At 46.7% G+C, this 14,654-nt stretch overlaps 1 protein-coding gene across 1 annotated transcript in view; it reads left to right on the top strand.

Annotated features, from left to right (window-relative positions):
- LOC126213071 (adenylate cyclase type 5-like) overlaps nt 1–14,654 on the top strand; it is a 779,221-nt gene that overhangs the window by 658,922 nt on the left and 105,645 nt on the right. Inside the window, exon 17 of the mRNA XM_049940658.1 lies at nt 12,541–12,672. Within this exon, the coding sequence (XP_049796615.1) occupies nt 12,541–12,672 (132 nt within the window). The remainder of the gene's footprint in view (nt 1–12,540; nt 12,673–14,654) is intronic.

The following is a 14,654-nucleotide window of genomic DNA, read 5'->3' as shown; positions in this document are numbered from 1 at the left end:
TATGATTAACGCCCTCATTGAGAAAGTTCAAAGAAGAGCTGCACGTTTTGTAACATCGTGAAATAGGGGAGAGAGTGTCACGGACATGATGCAGGATTTGGGGTGGACATCATTAAAACAAGCCGGCCGCGGTGGCCGTGCGGTTCTAGGCGCTGCAGTCCGGAACCGCGGGACTGCTACGGTCGCAGGTTCGAATCGTGCCTCGGGCATGGGTGTGTGTGATGTCCTTAGGTTAGTTAGGTTTAAGTAGTTCTAAGTTCTAGGGGACTGATGACCTAAGATGTTAAGTGCCATAGTGCTCAGAGCCATTTGAACCATTAAAACAAAGACGTTTCTCGTTGCGACGGAATCTTCTCACGAAATTTCAATCACCAACTTTGTCCTCCGATTGCGAAAATATTTTGTTGACTCCGACCTACATAGGGAGAAACGATCACAATACTAAAATAAGCGAAGATTAGAGGTCGAATGGGAAGATATAGATGTTCGTTCCCTCCGCCGCAGTGGTAACACCGTTCCCGTCAGATCACCGAAGTTAAGCGCTGTCGGGCTGGGCTAGCACTGGGAAGGGTGACCATCCGGTCTGCCGACCGCCGTTGGCAAGCGGGGTGCACTCAGCCCTTGTGAGGCAAACTGAGGAGCTGCTTGACTGAGAAGTAGCGGCTCCGGTCTCCTAAACTGACATACGGCCGGGAGAGCGATGTGCTGACCACACGCCCCTCCATCTTCGCATCCAGTGACGCCTGTGGTCTGAGGATGACACGGCGGCCGGTCGGTACCGTTGGGCATTCCCAGGCCTGTTCGGACGGAGGTTATTTCCGCGCGCTGTTAGGGTGTGAAGTAATACAGAATTATTGTCAAGGTGGTTCAATGGACCCTGTGCTAGACACTTAAGTGTCATTTGCAGAGTATCCATGTAGCTGTAGATGTAGATCTTATACGAAGAATTGCTTTATTAAATTTTAACGCCCTGTCTACAGCTGAGTTTGCGTTCACTTTATATACTGTTCGCACAGTGTGTAGGTCTACAAGTGAGCAATGGGCGTAACAACATACGAATTCGATTAAAGAAAAACGAAAAAATCTGTGCACACCATTCATTCTACTCGAGCGGAGCACTGGGCGCTAAGTTAGTGCTTCTGTAACACTCCCTTGGGGTACGCGCAATACTGGTTGGTTGGTTGACTAGGAGCAGGGGATCAAATAGTGAGGTCATCGGTCCCATCGGATTGTGTCAAGGATGGAGAAGGGAGTCGGCCGTGCCCTTTCGGAGCGACCATGCCGCATTTGCCTGAAGCGATTTAGGGAAATCACGAAAATCCTAACTCAAGATGGCCGGACGCGGGTTTCAACCGTCGTCCTCCAAAATGCCAGTCCAGTGCCTAGCCACTGCGCCACCTCGCTCGGTCGTCCAATGTTACTTTTACATCTCGAGATTCCTCTCCGTTCAGAACGTCATGTTCTGCTCTCTTTGCTAGAAACTCTTCAGTCCAGCCAGACAGCTGGTCTGCTACTGTTGATTAAACAGCAGTGCACAACAGCACCGAACACCTTCCGGAAGTCAAACAACCCGACATCGACCTCGGCGCCGGTATCTTCCGACTTCTGGTTCTAGTGGACCAACAGGGCGAGCTCGGTTGTCTAAGATCGGTCTTTCCTCTGCTGGAGTCAGTTACCAATGGTCTTGTGAAATCCAGCTCGCTCCATTCCTCCGCGACACCCAAAAGGCCGTAGATACGGGTGCGGAGGTAGATACCGCGTTCCTTGACTTCCGGTAGGTGTTCGATACAGTAGGCACAATGCGAACTTACCGAGTGTCGGACCAGATTTGTAACTGGATTCAAGACTTTCTTGCGGACAGAACTCAACACGTTGTTGATAAAGGAGCAAAAGTGATCAACGTAAATGTAATTTTGGAAGTACTTATAGGAAGTATTACACACTGACGTGACAAAGTCAAGGGATACCTCCTAATATCGTTTCCGATCCACTTTTACCCAGCGTAGTACAGGAATTCGGCGTGGCATGGACTCAACAACTTTTTGGAAGTCAGCTACACGAATGCTGAGCTATGCTGCCTCTATAGGCGACCGTAATTGAGAAACTGTTGCCGATGCAGGATTTTGTGCACGAACTGACCTCTCAATTATGTACCATAAATGCTCGAAGGGATTCATGTCGGCCGATCTGAGTGGTCAGATCATTCGCTCGATCTGCCCAGAATGTTCTCCAAACCAATCGTGAACAACTGTGGCCCAGTAACGTGCCACACTGTCATCCATAAAAATTTCGTCGTTATTTGGGAACATAAAATCCATGAATGGCAGGGAATGGCCTCCAAGTAGCCGAACACAACCAGGACCAAGTCCATTTCATGACCAACGGACCTGCCGCAGTGATAACGCCGTTTCCCCTGAGATCACCGAAGTTAAGTGATCTAGGGATGTCGCCACGCGGATCTGCCGAGTGCTGATGGCAAGCGGGGTTCTACTCAGCCCTTGTGAAGCCAATTGAGAAGCTACTTGACTGAGAAGTAGTGGCACCATATCTGCATCCTGCAGCACCTAAGGACTGAGGATGAGACAGCGGCCGGTCGGTAACATTGGGCCACGAAGCCCTGTTTGGGCGGTGTTTGTAGGTCGTTCCATGTAAACACAGTGCATACCATATCGAGCTCACCCCACCTTGCTGTACACGACCTTGTTGACAACCTGGGTCATGGGGCCTGCATCACGCTCGAACCATACCATCAGCTCCTACCAACTCAAACCGATATGTATCTGATTGGCCAGTCGTCTTCGCTCCAGCCGATATGGTCACGGGCCCAGATGAGGCGTTGCGTGCTGTTGGCAAAGGCATTCGCGTCGGTCGTCTGTTGCCATGGCCCGTTAACGCCACGCTTCGCCGCACTGTACTAACGGATGCATTCGTCGTACCTCGCACATTGATTTCTGCGGTTAGTTCACACATTGTTGCTTGTCTGTTAGCACTGACAATTATAGGCGAGCTCTTGCCCGCATCTCGTGGTCGTGCGGTAGCGTTCTCGCTTCCCACGCCCGGGTTCCCGGGTTCGATTCCCGGCGGCGTCAGGGATTTTCTCTGCCTCGTGATGGCTGGGTGTTGTGTGCTGTCCTTAGGTTAGTTAGGTTTAAGTAGTTCTAAGTTCTAGGGGACTTATGACCACAGCAGTTGAGTCCCATAGTGCTCAGAGCCATTATAGGCGAGCTCCGTTGCTCTCGGTCGTTACGTGAAGGCTGTCGGGCATTATGTTGGTCGTGGTGAGACGTACTGCCTGAAATTTCGTATTCTCGGCACACTGTATACACTATGGATCTCGGAAGATTCAATTCCCTAACGATTCCCGAAATGCGTCTAGCTGCAACTACCATTCCGCGTCTGAAGTCTGTTAATTCAGATCGTGAGGCCATAATCACGTCTGAAACCTTTCCACGTGAATCATCTGAGTGCAACTGACAGCTCCACCAATTCACTGCCCTTTTATACCCTGTGTACGTGATACTACCGCCATCTGTATATGTGCATACCGCTGTCCCGTCACTTCTGTTACCCCAATGTAAGGCCATTATCGTCTATAGCTGAAGTAAGTGATGTAATGGATAAGGGCAGAACGCTGCGTGAGAGTATACGCAGAATATTCTACAGAAAGACCGCAGCGCCAGACAACTGGCGATTAGCAGGAAGACCTGCAAGGGAATGACTGTACACTTTAAACATCGAAAATATCTTACACAAACAAATGGACCATTAGAAAACTTAAGTCAACGAAATGAAGCAGACTCACACATTGACTAAGGGCATCAATAGAAATGGCGTAATGCACACAAAAAACGCACTTGAAGATGGGAATCATTTCCCGAAACGCGTCGTGCGAAAACTAAATAAAGAAAATCGTGACTGGTAGCAGAAGTTTTATTTGTAAACAAACCTATAGTTTTCACAGTCGCGGGTTTTCAAAAACCATTTATAATGGATCAAATCAGATTCGTGTTATCAATTCGAACCTACCTCAAAACGACGAAGTACAGAATGTGTCTCTTGAAGTCTCGCCAAGACGGAAGCATGTCCGAATGAGAAAATCGAAAGTGAAGACAACGCCAATCGCTTTGTTTGATGCTCGAGACATTACCCACAGGGACTGTATTCCCGACTGCACCGCTGTAAATTTCCTGTATTACTTAGCTGTTACGGATCGGTTCTGCTAGAGGATTCAGCGGCGTCGTCAGCAACAGTTGAAGGGGAGGGAGTTCTCCTTGCTTCACGACAGCACGCCTGCTCGGACGTCTGCAGCTACAGTGCGCTATCTGATGAAAACTCTGGACACACTGTGCGAACAAGACTCTCGCTTGAGTCTTCATTTCGTGAATAGAGGTTTGAGAAGATTTTCGCCTGATATCGACAATGATACTGCCAAGGTGTCGGTCCCAGTTATACCGAGACTTGCGAGAATATTTTCATTTCAAGTTCGAAGTCGGAATTTTCTGATTTTTTCCTTTCTTTGCTTATATTTCGAAACCTTGCTTTTTACCAAATTTCATGCTTCTACGTCAAGGGCAAGTACGCTTTAGGTTTTGATGAGCGAATTTGCGATTATCAAAATATGTGACGTATACGACCGTGACTTTTTATTGCGTCGCCTTAGACGCTTCAAATTTTTACATTGCCAATAGTCCATAGACCTTAAAATGTGCCATACATTACAACTCGATACACCTCTCCGTTCCCGAGAAAAAGGGCTCTTAACAGTCGGACACATAGACAGACAGCAAAGCTATGCTGTAAAGGTTCGCCGGCCGGGGTGGCCGAGCGGTTCTAGGCGCTACAGTCTGGAACCGCGCGACCGCCACGGTCGCAGCTTCGAATCCTGCCTCGGGCATGCATGTGTGTGATGTCCTTAGGTTAGTTACGTTTAAGTAGTTCTAAGTTCAAGGGACTGATGGCCTCAAAAGCTAAGTCCCATAGTGCTCAGAGCCCTTTGAACCATTTTTTCTAAAGGTTCCGTTTCCACCGATTCAGGCGGGGAATCCTTAAAACAAGTCTCATTTCTCAACGAATCTTCATGTTCATCCGATTTCGCGCCGAGTGAATTTCTCTTGTTTCCAGAAATAAAAATTCGAGTGGAAGGTCAATATGTTGACATAACCAAATGGTTCAAATGGCTCTGAACACGATGGGACTTAACATCTACGGTCATCAGTCTCCTAGAACTTAGAACTACTTAAACCTAACTAACCTAAGGACATCACACAACACCCAGTCATCACGAGGCAGAGAAAATCCCTGAGCCCGCTGGGAATCGAACCCGGGAACTACATAACGAACATTCGAGCTAAGGCAACCTGCGAATTGAATAATATCCGAAAGAAAGGCTTTCCTGACGGTTCCAAGAAGGCCGTATGAACGTGCTCGTTGTTGTACTCACCTGACAAAGCGAGCGAGTTAGTGCAGTGGACTCGCATTCGGGAGGACGACGCTTCAAAAATGCCGGGATGGTTCCTTCGCAAGGGCACGGCCGTTTTCCTTCTCCATCCTTCCCTAATCCGAGCTTGTGCTCCGTCCCTAATGACCCCGTTGTCGACGGGACGTTAAACACTAATCTCTTCTTCTCTCCTGAAATGACAGAGACTACGTAGAATACTTGGAGCATTAAAATCCCCGTCTGAGCTTTTCTCAATTTTTTTCTTAATCCAGTGTCTAAAACTTTTAGGCTGACAGAGTAATACTTCGTCCCACATACAGGGGTAGGACAAAGATATGAAAACACCAAAAAACACAACCCATTACCGTGCCTAATACGCTGTAGTTGGCATTCAAAACAACTCCGAGTCGTCTCGTAATGGATAAATACAGGTACTGTATGGTTTTCAAGGGAATCTTGTACTATTCTTCCTGCAAAATAGTGGCAAATTTGGGTAAAGACAAAGGAGATGGGAAGCGATTGCACACCCTTCTCCCCAAAGTAGACTACAGAGGTTCAGAAATAACGAGACCTGATGACTGTGTGGTGGACAGGGAGATGTGCGACACTTCATCCTCGAACTCAGAAAACCAGACCTGCAGAAAGGAACCTGTGTGCACTGGGGCCCTGTCGTCTTGCAACATGGCATCATTCAGGACAACCAATGGACCATGAGATGGACCTATTCAGCCAAAATGCTCAAGAACACGACCTTCCAGCGTATTCATGGGGCCCTTGGAATACCATGATACAGCTGCCCCAATTATCACATGACCCGAATGCCCCCCCCTCTCCCCTCCCCCCCTTCTTCTTTCACTCTGCGGCGGCGCGATTCCTTCTGTCCTTTTTACATGCACCTACCTGTGAACTCGTTGCAGCAGATGGTCGGTAGGAAAGCGGAGCAGAAACCTACCGTACTGCAAATCGCACCAGGCTACATACAACGTAACTATTCCAAGGGCCGTGAAAGGCCTTCATTTTGAATGGAAGGTGGAAATACTGGCAATACTACCTTATATTCTGAACTTTGATAATGTACGCGTTCACTGCCAAGCCCATGCTAATCTTATCACAATCATGCAAAAACAGTTTCGTTCACGTTAGCAAGTTTATGCTAACGTATTTACTGAAATCTGAACAACTACTAAGCACGGATTGTTCTTAAATGAAAATGCTCGTCGTACCATTACGTTTATCAGTGTCCAATGCATTCAAGTTTTTAGTCACCGATCTGCTCAATATGCCACGCGGAATTACTGTCTTTTGTCACACAGAAAATTGCTTTAAAAATCCCTGCTTTCTAAAAAAACACACCGCAATAAATATGCCTTCACTTTCATGCTACGGTCGCAGGTTCGAATCCTGCCTCGGGCATGGATGTGTGTGATGTCCTTAGGTTAGTTAGGTTTAAGTCGTTCTAAGTTCTAGGGGACTAATGACCACAGCACTTGAGTCCCATAGTGCTCAGAGCCATTTTTGAACCTTCACTTTCAAACACTTTTGAAACGTGAGGCACAACTAAAACCGAAAAATTATAACCTCCTTAAGACCTCATACTACACAGAACAGTACCATTGAAAGGCTGGGCTCCGACTTAAGCATTCTATATCTCCAAGACAAAAGACACGCGAAGAGTACTCTGTTCTGATTGGTCAGATTTCTTTACCGCCAATAGAAAAACATTATTCTCCCGCATTAGTCCGCGCTTTTCATGACTAACCAATAAACAAATAACACATTTTGCAACTCTACTTTTTCCCGAAATAAATATTTAACATTGTAGCATTTTGTTTATACTTTACGTTATTAACTACACTCCTGGAAATGGAAAAAAGAACACATTGACACCGGTGTGTCAGACCCACCATACTTGCTCCGGACACTGCGAGAGGGCTGTACAAGCAATGATCACACGCACGGCACAGCGGACACACCAGGAACCGCGGTGTTGGCCGTCGAATGGCGCTAGCTGCGCAGCATTTGTGCACCGCCGCCGTCAGTGTCAGCCAGTTTGCCGTGGCATACGGAGCTCCATCGCAGTCTTTAACACTGGTAGCATGCTGCGACAGCGTGGACGTGAACCGTATGTGCAGTTGACGGACGTTGAGCGAGGGCGTATAGTGGGCATGCGGGAGGCCGGGTGGACGTACCGCCGAATTGCTCAACACGTGGGGCGTGAGGTCTCCACACTACATCGATGTTGTCGCCAGTGGTCGGCGGAAGGTGCACGTGCCCGTCGACCTGGGACCGGACCGCAGCGACGCACGGATGCACGCCAAGACCGTAGGATCCTACGCAGTGCCGTAGGGGACCGCACCGCCACTTCCCAGCAAATTAGGGACACTGTTGCTCCTGGGGTATCGGCGAGGACCATTCGCAACCGTCTCCATGAAGCTGGGCTACTGTCCCGCACACCGTTAGGCCGTCTTCCGCTCACGCCCCAACATCGTGCAGCCCGCCTCCAGTGGTGTCGCGACAGGCGTGAATGGAGGGACGAATGGAGACGTGTCGTCTTCAGCGATGAGAGTCGCTTCTGCCTTGGTGCCAATGATGGTCGTATGCGTGTTTGGCGCCGTGCAGGTGAGCGCCACAATCAGGACTGCATACGACCGAGGCACACAGGGCCAACACCCGGCATCATGGTGTGGGGAGCGATCTCCTACACTGGCCGTACACCACTGGTGATCGTCGAGGGGACACTGAATAGTGCACGGTACATCCAAACCGTCATCGAACCCATCGTTCTACCATTCCTAGACCGGCAAGGGAACTTGCTGTTCCAACAGACAATGCACGTCCGCATGTATCCCGTGCCACCCAACGTGCTCTAGAAGGTGTAAGTCAACTACCCTGGCCAGCAAGATCTCCTGATCTGTCCCCCATTGAGCATGTTTGGGACTGGATGAAGCGTCGTCTCACGCGGTCTGCACGTCCAGCACGAACGCTGGTCCAACTGAGGCGCCAGGTGGAAATGGCATGGCAAGCCGTTCCACAGGTCTACATCCAGCATCTCTACGATCGTCTCCATGGGAGAATAGCAGCCTGCATTGCTGCGAAAGGTGGATATACACTGTACTAGTGCCGACATTGTGCATGCTCTGTTGCCTGTGTCTATGTGCCTGTGGTTCTGTCAGTGTGATCATGTGATGTATCTGACCCCAGGAATGTGTCAATAAAGTTTCCCCTTCCTGGGACAATGAATTCACGGTGTTCTTATTTCAATTTCCAGGAGTGTATTTTCGTTTGCAATCGAATTAGCTTTCCTTTCACCATAAAATTACTTAACACATTATGATACAAAATTTCCTGTCGTACAACGTTCATCAATAGAACGATGATCTACGTATTTACTTTAGACCACATTTACGCATCATTCACACTACTAAAAGCATATACAAAACTGTACAAACATAAATAAACAAGAAGGTCCAGAATGAGATTTTCACTCTGCAGCGGAGTGTGCGCTGATATGCAAGGAAGTTTCAAACAAAAAGGTCTTCAAGAAATAAACCGAACAATTCAAAAAAACATTTTCTTCACAAATGGTTCAAATGGCTCTGAGCACTATGGGACTTAACTTCTGAAGTCATCAGTCCCCTAGAACTTAGAACTACTCAAACCTAACTAACCTAAGGACATCACACACACCCATGCCCGAGGCAGGATTCTAACCTGCGACCGTAGCGGTCGCACGGTTCCAGACTGAAGCGTCTAGAACTGCTCGGTCACCCCGGCCGGCAACATTTACTTCACCTGTTTCTTGAATGTCTCTATGCACTACTGTCCTCTAGCCGATGAAAATTAGATCTACGTACTCGACTGAACCCGCTTCAGACCATCTGCCACCGTACACGCGTGAGTCATTCTCCCGATACACAGGATGTAAACAGGAGCGATATAAGGCGCCAGCCTCAACTCCTGGCATGCATAGTCGGCCAGAACATTTAAACAGTGTGCAGTGAGACTCATCGGACCAAAATACTTTCTTCCATTGCTTCACACTCCAGATTTCATGGCTTCTGCATTTCTCATGGTGCTTCCACATTTTTGCCCAACCCCTGTCTGTCTCTCGAAATAACCCCAGCGATGAGATGGGAGAAGTTATAGGTGGTACAGAGACTAACCGTCAGTTGTTTTCCCCATGCACCATTCGTCAATGGAATAGGGACAGTGCAGGACAGAATTATAGTTGCACCAGAAGTACCCTCCACCACACACCGTAAGATGCCTTGAGAAGCATAGACATAGGTGTAAGAGGTTGTGTCTTAAGGCGAGGTTCTTATTCAAATGAGCAAAAAAAAGGCAAAGCTGGGATTTTTTTTAAACAATGAAAAGTCAGACAAAGGATCTGTTTTGGGACTATGATTGATCATACTCTGAACTTTGTTTTTGCTTTTCAGTACAAAAAAAGACAAAATGGAGCCCGTAATTATGGTTTGATCAAGGGCCTGCGAGTACGAAGCACACAGACTGCGTGCGGTTTAGATCCTCAGGAGTTGTCTGAAATCAAAAATGGATAAAGTCAGTCGATACCACATTAAATTTATCGGATCTTGTATGTAACCACAATGAAATAACCTCAAATTTAACGATGTAGTGCTAACTCGAACTTTGAGTTCGATTTTTGGGAACCTGTTTCACTCTCTATACTCTTACAAAAATTGGTTAATGTTAACCAGTTTCATATATTTTAGGTATAATCTCTCAAGAGAAGTGTTTACTTTTTGGGGATCAAAGTTAGAAGTTAATAGGTTGAACCGTCTTTATTTTATGCTCCACGCAGTTTTCAAAACTCGTTTCTCGAGAAAAACCCGTGTAAAGTTTATGGGAAACTTTTATATGTATTGACAGCTCAGTTTTCATAAAAGCTACATGTTATTCTATATTTTTGATGTCGCTGAAGACAAATCTGGGATTAGATTTTCGAAGTTCAAAACGGCTAATCCAATACGGCGGACGAAAATTATTTTTTTGTTCTGACCAAATTTGACCAAAATTTGTCCAAATAAAGTGTTTTCCTTCCTTACGTGTAATCTGAAATTCCAGGGATGTATATCTACCCTTCCTCTAATTCGAATTGTTCCTGGAGAGCAGTTCCCTCGCTCTTCTTGGCCAGAAAAGCCGATCTGGCTGAGCTGGAAATGCTGCGCTCGGCAGCCTGCACACGTTGTTCGTCCGCTTTGCCGGAGAATATGCTTGCGTGCACATGTTGTGAACGTGCGTCACGGCACGACTAGTTTTCTACCTGAGCCGGGAGTCTCCGGCTGAGAGCGTCGCAAAGCGGCCGTGACACTGCTTCGAACCTTCGAACAGCCGGCTACAGAAACTTTCGTAATGCAGAGATTAAAAAACCTTTTCATCCAAACACATATACTTTTCAAATATGCAGTAAAATAGAAATTGATTTTTCGACAATTTTAAATGAGAACCTCACCTTAATCGTCTTTAGTGTGCTACCAAAAGGCAGGTCTTCTGCCATTCTCTTCAGGTCCGCATAATTTCCTCTTCCCTTTATGTCGTCTTTCATCTTGTATCTCCTTCTTCCTCTCAATCTTCTGCCATAAACCAGTCCTTCCAAATCATCTACTAGCAAGCACTCCTCAATGAATATCCCAACCAGTTCTCTTTCCTTTCTCTTATAACATTTGGCAGACATCTTCTCTCACCAATAATTTCCAATACTCTTTCATTACTCACTCTTCCCATCCAGCTTCTCCTCTCCATTCTTCTCCACACCCATATCTCAAATGCTTCTAACCTCTTTTCATCCTCTCGTCTCACCGTCCATGTTTCTGCCCCATATAGTGCCACACTCTAGAGAAACGATTTGCCAAGCCTTTTCCTAAGATCTTTATATAATTAGCCACATAACAGTCTCCACTTTCTGTTGAATGCCTCCTTCGCTATGGCAATTTTAGTTTTCACCTCCTGGTGACATCTCAAGCCTTCAGTTATTGTGCTTCCAAGATATCCAGATGCACTTACTTGGCTAATGGTAGTTCGTCCTATTTTAATATTGGACAGTCTGCATCTTGTACTGATGATCATACTCTTTGTTTTTGCTGTGTTTATTTGCATCCCATATTCCACACAAGCTTCATTCAGATCTTTCAGCATGCTATTTACTGTCCGCTCAGTTCCTGCCACTAATACCATGTCATCAGCAAATCTTATACATTCTAGTCTCTTTCCATCAGTACATATTCCTCTTTTCCCATTTAAGCCTTTCGCAATAATCTCTTCGAGGTATGTGTAAAAAAACAGTGGGGAAAGGCAACAACCTTGTCTGACACCTCGTCCAATGCTGCTTCCTTCTGACATTTCATTTCCAATCCTTGTCGTTACTTTCTGGTCTAAATATAGATTCTGTACCAATCGTCTCTCTTTCCAATCTACTCCTTTCCTCTTCAAAATATCCATCAGCTTGTTCCACTGAACCCTGTCAAAAACCTTTTCTAAATCTATGAAAACAGCAAAGATTTCTCTACCTTTTTCCATATATCTTTCCCCTATAGTTCTTAACAGGCCAATAACATCTCTTGTTCCTTTTCCTCTTCTATATCCGAACTGCTCCTCTGCAATCCCTCTATCCAGCTGGCCATATAGCCTTCTTTTCAACACTTTCAGCAACACTTTAGCTGCATGAGAAATTAGAATGATGATCCTACGCTCCTCACATTTTTCAGTGTTTCTCTTTTTCTCTATTGGTACCATAATTGTTGCAAGGAAGTCCTCAGGTCATTCCACTTTGTCATATATCTCATTACAGAGGTAGACTACTACTTTTCTTGCCTTGTTTCCCAGACTCTTCAACAGTCCTGGTGGAAAATCATCAATTCCACATGCCTTCCTATTCTTCATCTCCTTTTCTACTTCTGCTTCCAAGATGCTGAATCCCTTTCCATCTTCTGGCACATATTGCTCCTCTTTGACCTTAATTTCGCTTTGTATTTCATCCCCCTTATACAGACATTCAATATATTCTTGCCATCTGTTCAAAACCTCCTGTGGTTCTTCTGCTAAAGTAACATCCGCTCAGTGTGTTTCTTTGTTTTCGGTTCCAGGGCTTACGAAGAGCATGTGCGACCTGAAGGGCTACCGGCACGTTTCGGCCATGGCGGACTACGCCCTCAGGATCCGAGAACAGCTCGCGTACGTCAACGAACACTCCTTCAACAACTTCCGCATCCGCATCGGTAAGTCTGTCGGCCCAAATTTTGTTGCAATAGCCAAAAAACTATTAATGCTGCTGCTGGCGCCTTACGGGTGATGCGTCTCTCCCGTGAATATTGCCAGGCTGGAAAGGTAGTCAGTACGCCAAATAAAGCAGGTGTCAGTGATCACTTTTGTAAGCCGTGGCTGCAGAATAACAGGAATTAGTTACAGAAAAATGGAGAGTCTGGTACAAGCCAATCTCGAGGAAGACCAGTTTGGGTGCCAGAGGAATGTAGTACCACGCAACGCAATACTGATGCCACGACGTTTCATAGAATGTAAGTAGAAGAAAGGTAACCCTAAATTCATGTGATGTGAAGATCCAGTGCATGCATTTCACAATATTTTCTGCGGTACCCTCTTTGAAGTCCAGAAGATAAAAGGGATGACACACAGGGAACAAAAGGCTGTCTACAAGATGTACAGAAGCGAGATAGTAGTTATACTCTTAGAAATAAAAAGGAAAGAAAAAACTACGACGTACCACGAACGAATTATTCGAATAAGACAGAAATAGATAGATGTGATGTACATGTACAGACAGTCAAATGAATACAATTTCAAGAAAAACTGATGATTTATTCAAGAGAAGAAGCGTGAGAAATTCAGCAAGTCAATAACGCTTTGGTCCACCTCTAGCCCTTATGCAAGCAGTTATTCGGTTTGACGTTGATTGACAGAGTTGTTGAATGTCCCGTTAGGGATCTCGTCCACATTATATCCAACATATGGGCTAGATCATCAGTATCCCAACCTGGTTGGGAAGACATCTGGCGATCTTGCTGGGCAAGGTAGAGTTTGGCAGGCACGAAGACAAGCAGTACAAACTCTCACGATGTGCAGAAGGGTATTCTGTTGTGAAACTTCCTGGCAGATTAAAACTCTGTGCCCGACCGAGACTCGAACTCGGGACCTTTGCCTTTCGCGGGCAAGTGCTCTACCCGAAAGGCAAAGGTCCCGAGTTCGAGTCTCGGTCGGGCACAGAGTTTTAATTTGCCAGGAAGTTTCATATCAGCGGACACTCCGCTGCAGAGTGAAATTCTCATTCTGGAAACATCCCCCAGGCTGTGGCTAAGCCATGTCTCCGCAATATCCTTTCTTTCAGGAGTGCTAGTTCTGCACGGTTCGCAGGAGAGCTTCTGTAAAGTTTGGAAGGTAGGAGACGAGGTACTGGCAGAAGTAAAGCTGTGAGGACGGGGCGTGAGTCGTGCTTCGCTAGCTCAGTTGGTACAGCACTTGCCCGCGAAAGGCAAAGGTCCCGAGTTCGAGTCTCGGTCGGGCACAGAGTTTTAATCTGCCAGGAAGTTTCATATTAGCGCACACTCCGCTGCAGAGTGAAATTCTCATTCTGGGGTATTCTGTTGCTAAAATACGAGCCCAGGATGACTTCGGATGAAGGGTAACAGAACGGAGTACCACTGTGCTAAAGGGTGCCACTGATAACATCCAAAGGGATACTGCCTATGAAATGAAATGGCGCTCCACACCATCACTTGCGGTTGTCGTACTGTATGACAGGTGACAGTCTGCTTGGCATCCCACCGCTGACTGGGCCATCTCCAGACAAGGCTTCACTGATCATCGGTGCTCAGTTCGAAGCGGGACTCATAATTCCCCTCCAGACAACGAGATTCCAGCCCTGATGGTTAGCAAAGACGTATCTGCAGGGGGCACAGGCAGCGGTGGTATACCAACCATTAGCCACGATACAGCCCGACCCAGAAGTGATAAGTCTTGGGTGGCATTTCATTTCATAGCAAGACTCGTTTGGCTGTCATCTGCGGCACCCTTAAACCACAGTGGTACGTCGACGATATTCTACGCCACGTTTTATTGCCTTCACGTCAAGCCATCCTGAGCTTGCATTACAGCAGGATAATGACTGCCCAAAAAGGATAAGTGTTACCGCTGCTTGTCTTCGTTCTCGGCCAGCAAGGTAGCTGGATCTCTCCCCAATTGAGAA

The sequence above is a fragment of the Schistocerca nitens genome, chromosome 11, assembly GCF_023898315.1.
Source record: "Schistocerca nitens isolate TAMUIC-IGC-003100 chromosome 11, iqSchNite1.1, whole genome shotgun sequence".
NCBI classification, from domain to species: domain Eukaryota; kingdom Metazoa; phylum Arthropoda; class Insecta; order Orthoptera; family Acrididae; genus Schistocerca; species Schistocerca nitens.
The sequence above is the reverse complement of the archived record's forward strand: the minus strand, read 5'-3'. Positions and strand labels throughout refer to the sequence as shown.